At 38.7% G+C, this 19,295-nt stretch overlaps 1 protein-coding gene across 1 annotated transcript in view; it reads left to right on the top strand.

Annotated features, from left to right (window-relative positions):
- The window catches only part of cntnap5a (contactin associated protein family member 5a), a 68,124-nt gene extending 49,557 nt beyond the window's left edge, over nucleotides 1-18,567 (top strand). The window contains exons 14-22 of the mRNA XM_053328212.1: nucleotides 1,531-1,701; nucleotides 2,525-2,743; nucleotides 5,506-5,745; nucleotides 7,436-7,666; nucleotides 11,814-11,947; nucleotides 12,990-13,077; nucleotides 13,218-13,418; nucleotides 15,010-15,084; nucleotides 18,223-18,567. Coding sequence (XP_053184187.1) covers nucleotides 1,531-1,701; nucleotides 2,525-2,743; nucleotides 5,506-5,745; nucleotides 7,436-7,666; nucleotides 11,814-11,947; nucleotides 12,990-13,077; nucleotides 13,218-13,418; nucleotides 15,010-15,084; nucleotides 18,223-18,416 — 1,553 coding nt within the window. The 3' untranslated portion in view covers nucleotides 18,417-18,567. The remainder of the gene's footprint in view (nucleotides 1-1,530; nucleotides 1,702-2,524; nucleotides 2,744-5,505; nucleotides 5,746-7,435; nucleotides 7,667-11,813; nucleotides 11,948-12,989; nucleotides 13,078-13,217; nucleotides 13,419-15,009; nucleotides 15,085-18,222) is intronic.
- Nucleotides 18,568-19,295: the final 728 nt, after the last annotated feature.

The raw sequence follows: 19,295 nt of genomic DNA, 5'->3' as shown, positions 1-19,295 counted from the left end.
ATTTTTCTACAGATTTACAGGTTTTCACTTTTTTTGTGGGCAAACTCCACAAGCCTCTTTTTGTGCCGAGAGATATTTAAAAGTTTACTTTAAACTAAAATGAGGCTTTAGCCGTCCAGATTAGTTAAATAAAGGAGATATCTTTCAACATTACAGTCCTTTTCCACTGCGGCTTAATAGGAAAACAGAGTCTGTTGAGACACACACAGGGATTATTTCACTGTGGAAGATATTCCACTTATTTGATTAACTCAGGTGGCTGAGGCTTTATTTGATCCTCAGGTAAACTTTTAAATGCAATTTTGCACAAAACAAATTACTTACATTGAATGTGTGTTTGGAGGGGATCTTCTAATGGCCAGTATGACCAGGAGGAATGAACAATATTTAAGTTTTTATAACAGAAATTAGATACTTTTTTGACTTTATATAATCATTTAAAACCAATGAGCTGTCCAAACGAATGCTAAATGGATTGTACTTATGCAGGCTCTTCTAGTTTCTCTTTATAACCACTCAAAGCACTTTTACATTACAAATCACATTCACCCATCCACACACCCATTCACACACACATTCATACACTGTTGGCACAGCCATCGGGAATAATTAAGGGTTAAGTATCTTGCCCAAGAACACATCGACATGTGGACTGGAGGGGCCAGAAACCACCAATCTTCCTATTAGTGGATGACCTGCTTGACCCAGGAACAAAAGCTAGAGAGATTTCATATTGTCATGACCCATGTCAAAGGAAGGACAGTATATGGGGACAACACATGATTCTTTAAAGTATAATATTTAAGAAAGCTACATTAAATATACAGTCAGTTCATCAGTAATGTGTGTTGTGTGTAAGAAAACAAAAATAAATCAAAGTTTAACCACATCAAGTAACCTAGAGAGGAGACTGCTCTGCACCAGCAAAGTATATAGATGATCATTCATACCAACCCAAGTGTCAGCCGCAGCCAAACCCCAACAAGCCACTCCGCAGCTCTCAGCAACCAAGCCAAACAGGAAATTGGTCTTGATGCCTGGGTCACAGTACCTGCACCAATCAACACATACGAAAGATTACGAAAGGCTGGCAATGGGTGGAAAACAACGTACCGTGTGAAATACAAAGAGTGTCCCCGCCACAGTAAGAGCTGCATTGGTTGTTGGTTCAACTACTTATAAATTATTGACATTTTTCTTCAAAGGATGTCTCGCAACAGTGGCTGTTTTCTCTCAGTAGCAAAGGAAGAAGCATGGCATCATAGTGGCTCATTAGGGACACATTGTCAAGATACTTTAATATTAGAGATGTCAGATCTCACACATCAGGTCTCCTACCAGCCATCTTTGAAGGGAAACGTGACAGATCAAATGTCATGTTTCACTAACTCTCTCCTCCTCGTTTTTCACATCTCCTCCTCGTGGTGAAAGGCAAGGGGGAAATGTAGAGACGATTAACACAAACGAGACGGTGAATCATCCAAGTATCTTCTTACTTTACTCCCTTCTTTCATTCTCTTTTTCTTTCAGAGTCCGTATGGAACGCAGCCACCTTCTACCAGGAGTCCTCTTACCTGTACTTCCCCACTCCGCATGCTGAACTCGCCTCTGACATCTCCTTCTACTTCAAAACCAGCGCTCCTTCGGGAGTGTTTCTAGAGAACCTGGGCCTCAAAGACTTCATCAGAGTGGAGCTGAGCTGTGAGTGAATGGACTCTGATGAAAAGTAGCCATGTATACAAAATGATTCCTGTGATACTTTTTTGATTCCCTTGAATGGAAATGCTAGCCGTACCGTAGCTGACAGATTAATTTCCCAGTGAAACTAGCTGTCAGGCGTGCCCAGCATGATGTAATCCTAATGCCAGTCAACGGCAATGTCACGCTGTCAAGAGTACACTTTAAAAGCATTTCCTTACTACCATGTTGGAAATCCTTAATGAATACACAACACGGATTAGGTATACATAATTCATCGAATTATCTTGTACTTTTACTGTAAAGAAAATAAAATGCTGCCAAGCGATGTGTTTCATTTAGCTAAATAGGATACATGAATAAAAGAAGGAGTACACTGGTTTCTAGGACTGTATTAAAGAATTCATGGACACGAGTTTGTACTCTTCAGCACATTTTACTAATCATTTCCATTGGCAGAGAGAGGTGGTTCAAGCAGCAGCGCGTGCCTTCATTTTATGATAGGTCGTTGGAAAAAGGTGTGACATTGTTGATTTCAGCGTGTTTTCATAACAAACCTAAGGGAGGAGTCCTCAGGATATTTGCAGCCATCATCTTTCACCGGAGCATCAGAGACATTGTGAAATATTGACGAGCTGTCAGCCGAGCCGTCTCATAAATCTATTCAGGTCATCAAGTTTCCCCAGCAGGATTGTATCACATCGCATCAGAAAGGAAAAGAAAAAACTAGTATCACATTCAGTCTGATCTGACTCTCTCTGTGTGTGTGTGTGTGTGTGTTTCTTTCTATGTGTGTGTGTGTACATTGCCCCCCCTGGCCTCCCAGCTCCCTCAGTTGTGACTTTCTCCTTTGATGTGGGAAACGGTCCGGCGATCCTGTCCGTGAAGTCCCACCTCCCTCTGAATGACAGGCAGTGGCATCACGTGAGAGCAGAGCGCAACGTGAAGGAGGCCTCCCTACAGGTCGACCAGCTCCCCCTCCGCTTCCTGGAGGCTCCGCCTGATGGACACCTTCGCTTACGGCTCAGCAGTCAGCTGTTTGTAGGTATGTAGGCTTCACCATCTCACTCAACAGACGTTCACAAGAGACAGGAGGTTTATCCAAACAGGTGGTGGTTGATTTTTTTTGGCCACTTGGGGGCAGTAAATTAACCTGTAAACATTAAATTGACATACAGTATATATGCTGCGTTCTATTTACCTCAGAATATGGAAGTTGGAGCTGGGAATGACGTCACACCCAAGATTGTATCATTCCAGTTTAGAAGTCAGTAAACCAGTTCTAGCTATGTTAGTCACTGATAGCATTACCAGTTGAAAAAAATGCATTTTGCTGTATTTTACGCATACAATCACCATAGCAACATGTCCACAGATAGAAGTTAGACAGTGCTATGTGTACAACTGATTTAATGAGACGCTAATAAACAGGATATTACTTCAATTTATCACTATCGATACATTGGGCTACCATCTTGGATTGTGAGATCGGGACTGATGAGGTTCGTCCGACTTTCCAATTCAGGCCCACATGGAAATGCTGGCTGGGGGAACCGAGTACAACGCAAACGCACTAATACACCTCATATAGTTAGATACTCTCCTTTTAGCTCCATTTTGTGCTCCTGAAATAAATATGTGTCTCTCTAGCTGCTAAATGTTCCACTATATTTGCCAGTCTGTTCACTGTTGAGTACTGAGAAGGCAGCATACAGGGGGTTAATTGGAGCTTTTTCCCTGAAAACAGCTGCCTGCTGTGACTTGAAAAGAGGTTGATCAGAGTAGAGGGAGTGAACCAGTTAAACATCCCCGCCAGTCGTGTTTTACATAAAAATACTCTACCCTGACAAATAATTCTTACAGCTCCTCCTCTCTCATTGAAAAACACAGGATGTCTGAATATGTAATTATTGCTCATTTCAGAAGTTTAATACCTTCTGTCCATTAAAACCAAAGAATCCACAGCCGTCTGATTACACAAATCTATCTTCCAACGTTACAGTCTTTCTGTGTGACATTGAGTTTTTGTGATCTGGTTGAGGTGGAGGGATACAACCTGATGGTCACATGTATCTTTATTGCCGTGACAACACACCCACAATAAAGACTACCGAGACCGCTTGATTTGGCACATAAATCACACAAGCCTCTTATTAGCTTCAGCTAAACGCATTTTTACGCAGAACGAGGACTGTGGATTTTGTCTCCCATTTGTAACATAAAGCCAAGGCTCTTACATCGTATACGGCATGTGAGCATTGTATTAAGATAGACTTTCTTAAAAATCTCAACTTATCCTTTAAGCAAGTGAAGAGAACTACTTTATTTTATTGTTTTCTATTATCTCTCCGGCTCAGGAGCATGGCTGTTCTCTTTGTCCTTTCACATTTCTCCAGCAGCCTTTTCCCATCTGACATTTTAATGTGTCTCCTTAATAATACACCAGCCCTCTGGAAGGGGACAGAGATACCATTTTAGGCCTCAGTTCGTGCACTTAATGGATCATTTACTTTAAGAAATAATTTACTGGAGTGAAATGACAAATGAGAAGAAGAGTCCTCTGTGGATCTCAGAATAACTTGTCATTAGGTAAAGATTTAATTGTTCCGTGAAAAGATCCATTCTCTCAGAACTCACTTAATATGCGTAGGTGATTGGATGTGGAGGTCTTCTCGCCCTGCCATCTCAAAACTCAGTTTAAAACGGTAGATAAGAACAGTTACTATGAAATGGAGCTGGCTAAAATATCTCATATAATAGAAATAACATCTACCAGTCTATACAATACATTTGATGAAACAAGGAAAATAGCTTCACATGATTTGGCCTTTAATCTGCATTATTAAAAATCTACTTTTGATCTAATTCTCAGTTATACAAAAAAGAAGAATTAAATACAACAGTTTTTAACCAACACACTTGTAATTAATGCTGAATTTGACAGATGTGACAGTGGGTGAAGGATACTGGAATGTTATGTGGAATAATTCTGTATAATTATATAACGCAGTAGGGCATATTTTAGTTTACATTCACAGATATATCCTGTTCTTTTGATACCAAGACTTAAATTCCTATTCTGCTGGTTAAATTGAGCCCATATAGGCAGAAAGCACAGTGCCAAAATGTCTTGGCAGCTTGTATATTGTCAATTTCAGCGTTTAGAAATAAAGCAACTTGATGGAAACAAACACAATAACTTTTTAGAGGTAAATTTCTATGTGGCTCTCTTTTTACAACACATCGGCTTGCTAGATATCTGTGAGCTGAAGCTGGCTAACATGGCAAATGGGATTTTAGTGAGAAGTGGCAGCTAGCGGCAGTGATAAATGACACTCAGACTTCACCAAATTAACTTTGGTAGGTAGTGAGAAATTAACTGTGTGCGTTCCGAACCATCAACAGGCAGCAGCACAGACTGAGAGAACAAAAGCGACACTACATGCACAGGTAGTAACTTCAGTATATAGGAAATTAAAGCTTTCTGTCACCAGATATACCCACCCCCAATACAGGCAAGTTTCAGAACGTACTACTTATAAGCTGCAGGGGGGAAGAGACTGTGCACACATGATTAATTACAGGCACAACAAGAACTTGGAAACCCATCTATTAGTCCATTACATTGTATATTTAGCCTAAATGAGGTTTTGCACACTTAGGGCCCACAGATTTGCATTGGAATGAAGTAAATGCTTGTTGTAAATCCTCATCAGCCTTAAAGGGAACCACGATTATAAAGCCATAATATGCTTCTTGGCACGGCCAGCGTGCATTAGATGTGACTAATGACCGTCCTTGTCGCAGGGGGAACAGCGTCCCAGCAGAAAGGCTTTCTGGGCTGCATCAGGAGTTTGACGGTCAACAGCGTGAGCTTCGACTTGGAGGAGAGAGCCAGGATGACGCCGGGAGTGAGCTCCGGTTGTCCGGGCTACTGCAGCGGCTCCAGCAGCCTCTGTCACAACCGGGGAAGGTGTATCGAGAAGAGCAACGGCTACGTCTGCGACTGCTCCCAGTCTGCCTACGGGGGAACCACCTGTAACCAAGGCGAGTACTGGTCAAACTGTAGCAAGAGCATCACACTTTATAGTAGATTATTCTAATAGATTCATGTCGATTAGATATTATAAAGAAATAATCAATCACTGTCACGGTTATTCGGTTACCGCTCCGTATTAAAAATGAGAGTAACGCAAGAGGTAATTCATTCTTGTCCTGATTCCAAACTCCAAGAACATTTAAGATGCATTACGGCAAATCATCTCCTGCAATATGCGAGCACAGACAGCAACACTGAGGACTGAAAACCTGCAGATGGAAGAGCAGCAGGCTGAGTGAGCATCCATACAGACACAGTTGAGACAAATAGTTTGAAGCCTCATTGTGAAGATTAAAACTTGGCCCGGCAAATGCGGCTAATCTGTTAACACTGTTATATCTCTGCCGCTACCTCTGGCTCAGTGTGTTCAAAAACGAAGGTAACACCAATGCCTGGATACAGCTAATCTGACTGTGACAGTGGATTGTGTTACTGCGGTGGTGTGAAACAGGACCGCTTTTGTAATGGTGTATTAGGATGTTGGCATATTGTGGCCTACATCTCTCCCACCCTTCCCTGCATCCGCTTAAGGAACAATACATTTAATTGGAGCGTTTAAAAAAAAAAAAAAAAAAAAAAGCTTTTCAGATGCCATAACACAGACTTAAAGGAGTACACTTTTCAGTACCTGTTGAGGTGACAGTGTTGTGACAGGCATTGAACAAAACTTAAATCACTTGGATAAATCATCTGATGTAACTCTGCCAATTAGGGATAGCGTTAAGTCCTTAGAGATGCCTATATCTAGTTAGTGTCATTGTGTCATTGATTTTTTTGTGATGAAATGTAATGATGTGTTCACTTCACTGTTGGGATAGTCGCTGTGCATGATTAACACAATCAGCTTATTAGTTGTGTTCCAATGTCTAAACTGTTCCATAAAGGGTCATGTGCCTGTAGCTTTTCATTTCAACCAAGCAGGAACACACCAGGCTTGACTCATGTCATTGATTGATTGAATCATGTTGTGCTCTTTGGCTGGAACCAAAACCTGCAGCCACACACACTGCCCTTTATGGAATAGTTTGGACATGCTTGAACTATACTCTTTCATTTCATACCCCTCTACCAAGCTTGTGGGTTATAGAGTGAAAAAAGGGGAAAAGGGGAAGGGATGAGATTATCCTTAAGACAGCACTATCCCAGGCTTGATACACCCATTTCCTGGTAGGAAGGACTGCCTCAAAGGGTAAAGTAATAGAACAAAAGTCTGTTCTTAGAAAACACAACATATTATGTTAAATATTGTAAGAAACTGCAGCCTAGCTCTGTTGGAACAACACTAATGCAGATCTCTGGATATTTTTGAACAGATAAAGGTTAACCTGCTGAGAGGTGGATTATATAGCTGCATATATTCACCACTACACCTCTAAAAAAAAGACTTATGGCCAGATTACCATTTAATAGTGTTTTTGTTCAAAGTTTAAAACTATTGATTTGCCTTTCCTTTAGTTGTAAGTTAAACTAAATTTTTGTCCCCGCTACTGATAAGATTGTGTGGATTGTTCCATCGAACGCTCTCGTGTAATGAGGTGTAATTCAATAATGCAGCCTCTAGAGGCTGTGAGCTATTCTTTAGTCTTTTAATGTTAGCACTGCTTTGAAACCCATTGTTCTTTGTCCCTGTGTGTGCAGAGGTGTCGGTGTCCTTCGACAAAGAGTCTTCAGTGACCTACACCTTCCAGGAGCCTTTCTCAGTGATGCAGAACAGAAGCTCACAGGCCTCCAGTGTTTCCATAGAAAGCAGCAGCAGCAGAGCAAGAGAGGACATGGCCTTCAGCTTCATCACTTCCCAGAGCCCAGCAATGCTGCTGACTGTCAGCACCTTCAGCCAGCAGTACATCACTGTCATCCTGGCTAGGAATGGTACATACATTTGAATTCACATACAGATAGAAGATATGAAAGGAATGCTTTTATAAATCCTGCTATACTGAAATAACTTACAGCAGTGATATATACAGCCTCCAACATGTGTAGAAAACAGTAACTATACATGAACAGCCAACAAGATACATTTAACAACTGGAATGTCAGCAGTTTAGTTAGTTGTCATATGAGTAGGGCTTGGTGTCATTTAAAAAAAACTGTGTAAACAGAAGCATTAAATTGTATAAAATGCCACCACTCCTCCACATCTAAATGATTTGATTTTTATAAATATGCATTTTCAAAGTCACATTTTATCAAATACAAAATGCTCAAAATCAGCATGTTGGTCACAGTATATGTCACTAGGGTTGCAACTTTCCATGGGTATTAATGGGAATATATGGGAATTAACAGAAAAAAAATGGAAATTTACAAAATTGCATGTTAGCCTTTAACAGGGAATTTAAATATATCTAGAAAAAAACATCTTGTAGTTAAAACAACAAGATTTAATGCGGATACAGTTGAATATCTACCCTGTTCTTCAATCTTATGCACATACCACACCCCCTACATGCACTGTGCATTCCTCCATCACATGCACACATAGTTCTAATCACAAATATATCAGTCAAAACTTGTTTTTGTGAATAAATTACCCAACATTTCCAGTTAATTCACATATATTCTCATAATTCCCATGGAGTATTGGAATATTTATCGGGAAATGTTCCACCCCTTTGCAACCCTATACATCACACACACTTCTAAATCCATCTGTATGTGTGTATGCACAAACACAGTGCAGTTCTCCACTGGTATGTTTTCTCCATGTGTAAGCAAGCGTTTAATGATATTACTAGTGTTTGTTCCATATAGGCGTGTAGTGTAGCCACACTTTACAGCATTAAGGTGGCATGTATAGTTCAGTTTAGTTTAGTTTAGTTTATTTGGATCCCCATTAGCCGTTACCAAGGCAACAGCTACTCTTCCTGGGGTAGTAGAATCTCATGTTTTATTCTTGAGACACATCGTAGCACAACTATTACGTCATTCAAAGCTGGATGTTACTCCACTATCAAGAACACAAGATGAGCCAAAGATTCAAAAAGTGTTTTTCTTGCTCATGTTTAATTGATTTTGTAACCCATTGCTCTAAATCCTGTTAAAAAACAGACAAATATCATTTTCACATCTGTACTTTACTTGGTTTGAACTTGGCCCCAGTTTTGGACCTTTAATATTAGGTATCTGCTGTCTGAGTCCTATCTGATCTGAAATATGCATCTGATACTTGCTTACCTAATAGCTGGAGTCTACTTCATCTCCTCCTAAATTTCATTTTTTATGAGCTACTTGATCACAATACTGAACGTCCTGATTAAAAAAAATATAAATTTTACGCAATTAAAAGATTGCACATTACAGTTGTGTCACAGAGCGGAGGTTCTTCCCTCACAAACTATCTTTGACAAGTGCAGACACCAGTTGGCAGAGAGCGTGCAAAAACTCAACAGCAGCCAAGTTTAATTTTGGCTTGTCATGAAGTTACTCACCAAATTAATTAGTGACAGCTGATGTGACAAACCGCCGGCGATGTTTGTGATTTTAAAGCAGGGAGGGCACCAGCTAAAAACTGAGAAGCTGTTAATCCTACGCTGCTAAACTTGTACATGTAACTAAATGTCTGTGATGTTCCAGCCCTTGCCAAACAAGTTCACACAATGCTGATTAAACCTTTCACCGCCAGATAAATCTCTCAAGAGTTTTCAAATCTCGTGTCAGGCGTGACATTCCCTTGCTGGCCTCTTGGCCGTTAATCACGTGGCTCTGTTAGACTTTCCAACATCTTTCTGAACTAAATGGAGAGTGAAAGCAGTCATGTTGTGAGGGTTGTGCAATGCTCAAAACAATTTATCCACCATTGTTACAGCCGCAACAGTAGTTTACAACATCAAAATATATCCATTTTTTACCAGCTCTCTCTGTGTGCCTGTTATTCAGGGTGTCAGCCAATCCCAGCAGAGTGCAGCCAAAGGTCTTCCACTCAAGCTTTAACTGTAGAGTGTTGCTCCACACTGCTGTGTTGCTTAGTTATAGGTTGTTTTGTGTTCACACTAGTGTAATATAAGTGAAACTCAGGTAACAGTAACAGGTAGCTCTTCTTTGGAAAATTTTGGTACCTGTCATCCTGCATCATTAATGCTACTGTGCAACATGGGCCCATGGGAGAAAATCAACACAGAGTTGTGGCCTATTTCTTAACGAGCAACCGGATCTCATCTGTCATAAATAAAAAATGGGCACGGGAGTTCAAATTGGGACACGAGAACAATGCAACTCTGTTTTAACCACTTTTCACTTACTTAGTAATTATCAGGAAAAACCTCTCGCACTCACGCTGACCCAAATGCATGTTACCATGGTTACCAAATGATAATGCGTTAAAATTAACATCTAGCACTCCAAGTCTAAATCAAACATTAAAAGTTATTATTTAATGTTTATCTTGAAGGCATGTGATGGCATGAAAATAACACCAGCGTCTTCCGCGCAAAACTGATGATAACTTAGTCAACCTCCGCAGTTGTGCTCCCTCTCTCTTCATCTTTGAAAGGACTCATTATTTATTTACAAAATGGAAAATAACAACAGAAAAAAAAACTAAGCGTATCAATAAAATGCAGCGTCTCTGTGTATTCAGCCAGTGGCACATGAAAGACTTCAAAACCTTAAGCTGACAGCCTTAAAGCTGCATCCAAACTTTAGCGCACTGCATGAATCAGTGATCTGAAATCCTCCTTTGTGTGAAATCAGAATGTTTGTCAGGTTTCTGTAAACACTGAAAGGCAAAGATTACTTCATCCATTGACTTTCATCTATAGAGGCATATGAAACAAAACACAAGGCCCTTCAACTACTGACCGGGAATTATAATATTAACGCTGCTCCTCTTGACAGTGCATATCTTCTTACTCTTTGATCTGGCAGTGAGTGTGCATGTGTGTGGGAGGAACTTATTCAGTGTGGGAGTGAAGAGCTATGTGATAAATATTTACATTTCTTCATAAACAGGAGTAAACAAGTAAGTAAGTAAATGTTATTTATGAAGCAGCTTTCGAAATAAGTATTACAAGTTGCTGTACAATAGAAACAATAGGCAATAGGAGTAGTAAGTTAAAAACTGAAAATGATGTAAAGGCATTAAAACTGCACAGACACACATTATAAAACAAAGTGTTTATGAACCAAGTGAGTTTTTAGCTATTTCTTAGAACAATTCCCTGGCTGCTTTTTTAAAATGTGTATATATAGCTAAGGGAAGACAGTTCCAGAGAGCCACACTTAGTTTTTAACCTAGATTTCAGGACAGCCAGAAGCTCTAAGTAAGAAGACCTGGGGGATCTCAGTGATGTCACCGTGGACAGGGGCCACAATAATTCAGAAATGTGAAGTGGGGCCAGCCAGTGTAGCGCTTTAAGTATGATTAATAATACTAGTTACTTTTTTTGTATAGCACCTTTCATACAAGAAATGCACCTACAGCCAAAGAAATCAAAGAGCTTCACATTAAAAGGACTTAAGAAGAACATAATATGTAAAAAAAAAAAAAAAAAAAAAAGAAAAGAAAAAGGAATGTAATATAAGATGGAAACACAACCCACTTGATAACATAAATAGAAATAAGATAAAATAAAGTAAGAGTGCAATATAATACATAGAAGATGTGCTTCAGTGGTGGTAATTTGAGGCCTAGTAAGCAAAAACTCAAAGTATTTCTGTGTACACCATCTGTAAACAAGCAAATAGGACCCCTCCCCCCGTTTCCAATGGACCCAGACTTATCACTGGTCTTGATGAACTAAAATAAGCCCCCTTTAGCTTACCCCGGAACGTTTTCCCACCATTAAGAGTTGTTCATTTCTGCAATCAATGGGTAACCAATGTAGAGTGACCAACACTGGCAACTAGAGAAGTGAATATACAGTATATAGAGGTTTATTTCTATGGTCTCAGTATAGTAGTAGTCTCTTCTTCTGTTAGGGATAAAGATGAAACGTACACGTACTTACAATAAAGAATAAAATATGAGGTCGGTTTGAAGGAGGTCTCTTCATCTCTTTTCATGTTTTGTGTTCAGGGAGTCTGCAGATCTGGTATCACCTCCAGACAGAAAGAAGTCCAGACGTATTCAGCCCCACCGCCAGCAACCTGGCCGACGGACGACTCCACCGACTTAGAATCCACCGAGTGGGAAAAAACCTTTATGTACAGGTGGGGAGTTGACAGTTGTGGGTAGACCTTGTTTGAAACTTTCAGTTCAATGTGGAGTTCATGGGTAGCACTTTGTTATAAATCTCTAGGCCTGTCACAATAACTACTTTTGTTGGATGATATATTTTCTCAGAAATAATCGCGATCAACGATATTATTGTCATTTTATAATCAGATAAGTCGATAACCTAATTATTGTGACAGGCCTATTAATCACCCTTTATAAAGGTTTTATATTAATTAATTAATGTCAATAAAACATTTACTACTGCTTTATAAACCATTAGTAATAGCTTTGGGTGCTAAATTGGTTTAAAATCCTCCAGCATGAAACTCGCTTTGTCTATTTAGCCCTTTCACTCAGGAACCTCATATCAAAGGACTATTTAACCACTTACCTCTATTGAAATGGGCTACATGCTGCGTGTATGCTTCATTTAAGCAACTTCTTAGCTTTAACAAGTGGAGACTTGATGGATTATAATAAGAACCTTTGATTAATTATGTATCATTATTTATAATTGCAGGCGATTGACTTATTACAAATTGAGAAACTCAAGACCCTTTGTTAATGATTTAATGACATTAATAAAGGATCCCAGCTGTTTCATTTTCTAATGAGCCACATAGTCTGCAGATGTTAATAAGTAATAAAACACACACACACCCATTCTGCTTCGAACTTGTCCCTACCATCCACACCCAAATCTACACCTAATTACATGTAAAATACTGTGCAACCAGAGTCTTCTACCAACCATGCAAAAAGTGGTTGTCATGCATTTTCTCAATCATAGAGATGTGGTTAAAAATCAATAATGTTTTATTGTAGATTATCAAGTTCAGTGATCTAAGTCGGCATGTTATTGCAGAAGTGAAAGCTCTAAATCACTTCAAAGCTAAGTGTGGGCGGTTTGTGTGTTGAGGCTGTCAAGAACACAATTCTCGATCTATAATGTACTGAAATGTGCGGCTGATGCTGTTACCTCGGTTCGGATTTCTTGTAACCGACTCGTTATTTGATTTCTTTCTACTCAACCAGATCGACCAGGATATCCACAGAAAGTACACGCTGTCATCTGATGCAGAGCTGATCTTAATCAGAACCTTGACATTGGGCAAAGTCATCAGTAAGTCCTTCCATTTCATTCAGCAAAGTACTCAAAAACACAGGCATTGCTGTATCCATATGTTATGTCCTGCAGTAAAGATCAAACATGGTATCCTAAGTATCAACATATATTTTTATCTATCCGCTGTGTGTCTGCAGGAGAGGAGAACTTCAGTGAGGAAGTAATGCAAGCAGCTTCCAAAGGTTTTATCGGCTGCCTCTCCTCGGTCCAGTTCAACCACGTTGCACTGCTGAAAGCGGCGCTGACCAACCGAGGAAGCTCACTGGTCACCATCCGTGGTCCATTGGTCCAATCAAATTGTGGAGCTCTGGCAGACTCCTCCTCACACACTTTGCAAGGTAACTCAATCACACACTGACACTTAACACTTATTTCCATGTTTAGCTAAATGCTAAACAAGAATTGCTGTGAATCACACAAGCTGCAAATTCTTTAATACACAGAACTTTGAATGTGTGTGTGTGTGTGTGTGTGTGTGTGTGTGTGTGTGTGTGTGTGTGTGTGTTTTAAACCACAGACTAGAAACAGAGACAAGCCATCTTGGATTTTTTACCTTGTTTTCATACCTGATATTGATTTAAAATGTGTCAATTTCACGTCTTCTAAGCGTTTAGACAGCTGTGTTTGTTGTGTACAGTTACCATAGTCATCTGTTGTGAGCTTATGGTTTACATGTTTTACGTGCACATATTTTCCATTTCACTCTGCTCTGCTGTCATACTGACAGTTGCTCACCAACAGTAGCAATTACATCAGCTACCTGTGTTCTCCAGTGCAGTGTGATCACTCTGAAGCTGGATTCTCTCACTTGTTAGATAACCGATAAGCGATATTTTAGTAGAGAACATCTAGAGAACGATTGATGGTCAACATCAATCCTGAAGTCTACTCATTCATTCTGATAGCAGCAGGAAAGATAGCTAATAACATCAGATTACATTACTGACAGAGACAGTCATTCTGTGTTGAAAGAAATGCAATATGTTACTTTACATTACATTTTTGCCATGTTTTCATTGTGGAAAAAATAGGTCATCGACTGGATGTAACTGGATGTTACCCACAGGTGTGGTTTACCAAGACCACTGTAACAGTTGATTTGTTTACCTTAATTCTGGTAAAAACATTATCTGACTTTGTATTTCAATAAATAAGCTGTAGAATTTTTTTTTTTTTTTAGTTTTCTTGGAAACAGCTATTAGTGGTTATTACAGTAACTGCAGATAATGTTTGTCCATGTAAGGCTCTTTAAAGAAGAAATGACCCTAACCCTATCCAATTATCTTAGAAAATGGTGCACTATTTCATCCTCTTAACTAATCCTGCCCTTTAGCAGGTTGTTGTTGTTGAAAACCAGCACAGTAAGAATGAATCTAGTTTAGTTCAACTGGAAAACCTGAATTAAACTTACAGCTCCTAACCCACTAATGCAGACCCTGTGTGCAAGTGAACCAATTAATTCAAGACAAGACAACCAGTCTAATTGGCTGTCTGCTAAAAGTTTTCAATAGCAGCTAGAGACTTGTGAATTTAGCTATTTGCAGACTGTCTAAACTGTCCCTTCAGCTGCTTCTTTACAGTCTTCTGTCTGACAGAACAGATGCTGCTCTGTTTTTACCACTGGATTTTTCAACACCTGCCCAATGCATTTAGAAAACCTATATTTTGTATGCATATAAGAACATGATTGTGTATTTGTTTTGCATGAACTGTAACAGACTGTCAGACTAGTGGGGAGGGAAACTGACCATGTGTGTTTTATTTCTATTTGATATTTTCCTTTATGTATTGTAAATCTTCCAAAGGTAGAGATCACATTTTACTGTCAGCTGTAAATGGGGTATTAATGTCATACATGTGTCTAATGTAATGAAAGGGATTTAGAAATGTGTCTCTCTCTGAATGTATCTCTGGTGTCTGTTTCTCCAGATCAAGGTGTGACACCAAATAAAGAGAAGGAGCCCCTTGGCCATGATTCACAAAAGGATTTGGCTGTAATAGCAGGTCTGTTTTTCATCTCTTCTGTGCAGGTTTATCTCCCTTTGCTTAATTGAAAATGAGTAATCCATGTGTGAAAAACACATCTTTGTTGTCAAGGTGCAGAATATAAAAAAAAACGTACAGTGATTTCTGATTACCAAGGACACACAGCAATGTAGAATGCTCAAAATGTTCATCAATTTATTGAGTGTGACATGGGGATGTGCTCTGATCCTGTGATGGTAGACACACTCATGACACACACCTGAGCCAGAGGTATGTTGATGAAGCACCTATTGGGATTTGAAAAATGAAAGGTAGCGTTTTGTACTGTGTTGTGAGTCCTTGAGAAGCAGAAAGTGAAAATGAGTGCCAGCTGCTTACTTGTCATTTGTTCAATGTTTCTACCTTGATTCTCTTTGTATCTGGTCTCTCGACGTCACCTTCACTCAAGCTCATTACCACTTACACAGTTATGTTTGGAATTTAAACTTAAGGTGGGGATGATAATGGTAAAGGATGGTTAAGTGCTCCCTGAACAGTAAAACGTCTTGTGTCTGCATTTTACTTAAATATCATCAGAGATTACACATGCACAGTTTGCCATTATACACAAAAAGGATCATTCGTTTTTGAGGTTAAACTTTGCTGGTATTGTTAATAGTCGTCGTTGGACGATATATTGTCACAGAAATTATCGTGATAAACGATATTACTGTCATTTGAAGATAATTTTATACTACTGATATAATGATAATATAATGGCATAATAATGTAAGGGAGGGTTAATGAGGAGTGAGCTACTCTTCTGTAAAAACACAGACTGTCATTATGGTTGGGGACAGAGTTATTTACCTTGAATTCTTCTACAGTCTCCACTCAGGACGTACACAGTGAGGAATGGAGGACACTACTAGCTTAGCCAATGTGACATGAATAGCCTCTTAGCTGCTAATGTGAAGTGTGACAATACTGAGGTCAATAAAATGATCAATGTCATGTCCATGTGTCATAAGATGAGTCGATAATTATGACAGGCCTAGTCATGATTGACATTTTTTGAGTCCTAAAATAGTATTTTCAGTGAGATAAGATAATTTTACTACTCTGTTACAAATGTCTGGTTTCATGAATGGCTGAGCATGGTTTTTAAAACAGTAGTGCACTAACCTGCCTTCAGCTTTATAGTTTAAACCCTCGCTTCTAAAAAAGATAAAGAAATGCAAAAGGATCAAGTAGAACTCCAGTGTATACTACACCTATTTTCATTGATATATATGTATATATATATATATATATATATATATATATATATATATATATATTTGCACTAAATGTCACCTGATTTATATTGTTTGATGTACTGTTGTTGTGTTATATGTGCCTTGTAAGTGCTTTGAAAGGCGCCTTTAAATACAATGCATTATTATAATAATAATAATTATTATTACTTATTTATTTATTTTAATACTGAGAAATTACTGAGTTTTGAATACACCAACCAGGAGTAGCACTCTTAATTCTGTTGTGTGTACAAAGACAATAAAGGCTTTCTATTTTCTACTGTGCTCTTTTCATACATAGACAGTAAACAGATGCAGTAAAGGACATTTATAATGATAGCTTTGCCTGGTTGTACATTTCCATACAACAAATGCAATCAAAGTTTCCATACTCAGTACTATATCAAATACTGACTGTTGCATAAATTATACATTATTTGCATTGCTATTATTAATACAGGTATTTACATTTAGCATGCTACAGTATGTGGAGTTTTTAAGGCCAAAATAAGGAGTATAGTATTTTGTTTTAGGAGTTTTTCAAATAGAAACATACTGTGATCTTGTTTTATGTTATGAAATGAATAGAGCACCACAAATCGAAATAAGTTGGCTTAACTTTGTCACATTAATATTCATTTGTATGAATTTGCAAATAATTTTAAGTATCCTACTTTGTCCTAATTTTGGGCTCTCATCACTTGAACTTCAGAATATTGTAAACAGTGTGTTAATCACAGATGCCACTTTAAATTATGTAGTATTAGTATAATTATTATACAAGTAACAATTGCATTTTTGCATCAGTGGTGTTTTCCACCAAAATGACATGTTAATTTAAAGTTTACTGTAATCATCTTAAATATAAAACATAAATACAGTGATGGTGTAAACACAAATAATCAAGGGCCCTGTAATTGCATCGTTGGCATATAAACAAAAACACTATTACCTGAAAGTCAGTACATCAGTGGTGAGATGACTGCCAATTATGCTTCTCAGTTGGGCATCGTAGCCAAAGTAACCACACATGTTTGCAGGCACATGTTTTACATGATTTAATGATCTCTGTGTCCAGTGAGGAGCATCCAAACACTGCCACTGAAACTCAGAGAATAATTCTGCAGAATATTTGACTCATTCTGTCATTCTTGTACCCAAATTTTTATTCATTAACAGAAATTCCCTAAAATTGCACCTGACCTCCTTTTTTAATTCACTCAAGGTTGTGAACAATAAAAAATAAATAAAAAAGCAATAAATTACTTAACCATTATGAAATCCTGTTTCCTGAAACCTCTAATTAAAATAAACCTCTGACTCTGACTAAAATATATATATAAAAACCCCCTGTCCCTCTTTTTTACCTTATTTATTTTAATTATGTTCTTATTAGTTTCATATATAATTTAGTATGTCATCATTCTAATTTCCTCATGTGTAACTCATTTCTGAGCTCTATAGAGAGTCTATAGAGGTCAGAAATCAGAGGTCAAAAATATGACATAATAAATCTCTGAGTAATCATAGTAGCAGTGTTTAGATGCTTATTATTTTTTGGGTTGTTTTTTTATTAAATAAAACAATGGAATTCATAATCAGGCAAACACCATGCGACACATACAGTCTATAGAGCTCTGAAATCAGTTATACATATGATGAAATGAAAGATATAACATATTGACTTACATATGAAAGTAGAACAACAGTGGAACAACACACAGTATGCATGACGTGGTGGTTGCCTGATTTTTCTGAATACTGTGCTGATCTGAGGCTGTAATAAACGGAGCACTTTGACAGATTATGAGGACAGCTCTAGTTGACAGTGTCCACTTGGTGCCTTCAGTACTAATGCATCTCCCCTGCTGTTCTTCAGGAGTGGTCACAGCGGTGGTCTTCATCGCTGTTTGCGCCCTGGCTGTGATGACCCGCCTCCTCTACCAGCGGCGACAGGCCCAGAGGAGCAACAGCATCAAGGAGGAGCACAGACACACCATGTACACAGACTACAGGACAGAGATACACCTCCACAACTCAGTCAGGGACAACATGAAGGAATACTACATCTGATCACAGTGAACTCAACGGGCCTAAGCCACAAACTTACCTCTCTCTCTCTCTCGTATAAAGGACTAGCAGGTGGGCGTGCTGCTGCGGCGTTCCTTACAACAAACATGTCTTGTGCCCTGGAAGTCTCCCAGGAACACTCCAGAAGCCTGTAGCCGGTAGTCCACTTTCTTAAACGCTCCAGTGCAAACAAGTGGCTGGGTCTTTACAGCTGTTTGTGTCATGTGATGTTGGTGAAACTGTCAGAATCAAGCTGCTGTGGTTTCTGTCGCTGCAAAATGTGTATAAAGCAAAAGATGAATGTTTTAGCGGGGAGCGGACGGAGGGACAGCCTAAGTGCAGTGAGCGGAGAAAAAAAAAAAAAAAAAAAAAAGCTGCTGCCCATCCTGAATGCGCACAAATTATTAAAAAACATTTTGTTTGAAACCTTTTCAAAATGCTGAATTTTTCCCACATTTCAGTGGGACACACTAAATTGTACTTGCAAGTCAGGAAAAAGTAGGCCAGGTTCTGTAAGATAAACGCGTACATTCGCTGCTGTCTTTGTTTTTTCAGTGGTGGTGAATGTTGTAGAAGAAGAAAAAGGAGGGGGGCCAATACTGCCTATACTGTATGAGTGCCTAATTTAAATACGAGTTTTTATTTTAACATTTTAGAATTTATTGGAGTGATTTGCACAAAAGGCGCTCGCATTTACATAGAGAGGAGCTTATTGTCATTCAGTTCTTATTGCCATTCAGTTCTTGAAACCCTCTCCACACACAAGAATCAGAGGAAATCTTTAGCTCAGTAATACACAACTCTCTGTAATGTCTTTTTCATTGAGTTGTTTTCCACTACACTGTTTGAAAATGCATGAAAATTAAAAAGCCTAAATAACCT

Source organism: Scomber japonicus, chromosome 11 (assembly GCF_027409825.1).
Source record: "Scomber japonicus isolate fScoJap1 chromosome 11, fScoJap1.pri, whole genome shotgun sequence".
Lineage (NCBI taxonomy): Eukaryota > Metazoa > Chordata > Actinopteri > Scombriformes > Scombridae > Scomber > Scomber japonicus.
The sequence above is the reverse complement of the archived record's forward strand: the minus strand, read 5'-3'. Positions and strand labels throughout refer to the sequence as shown.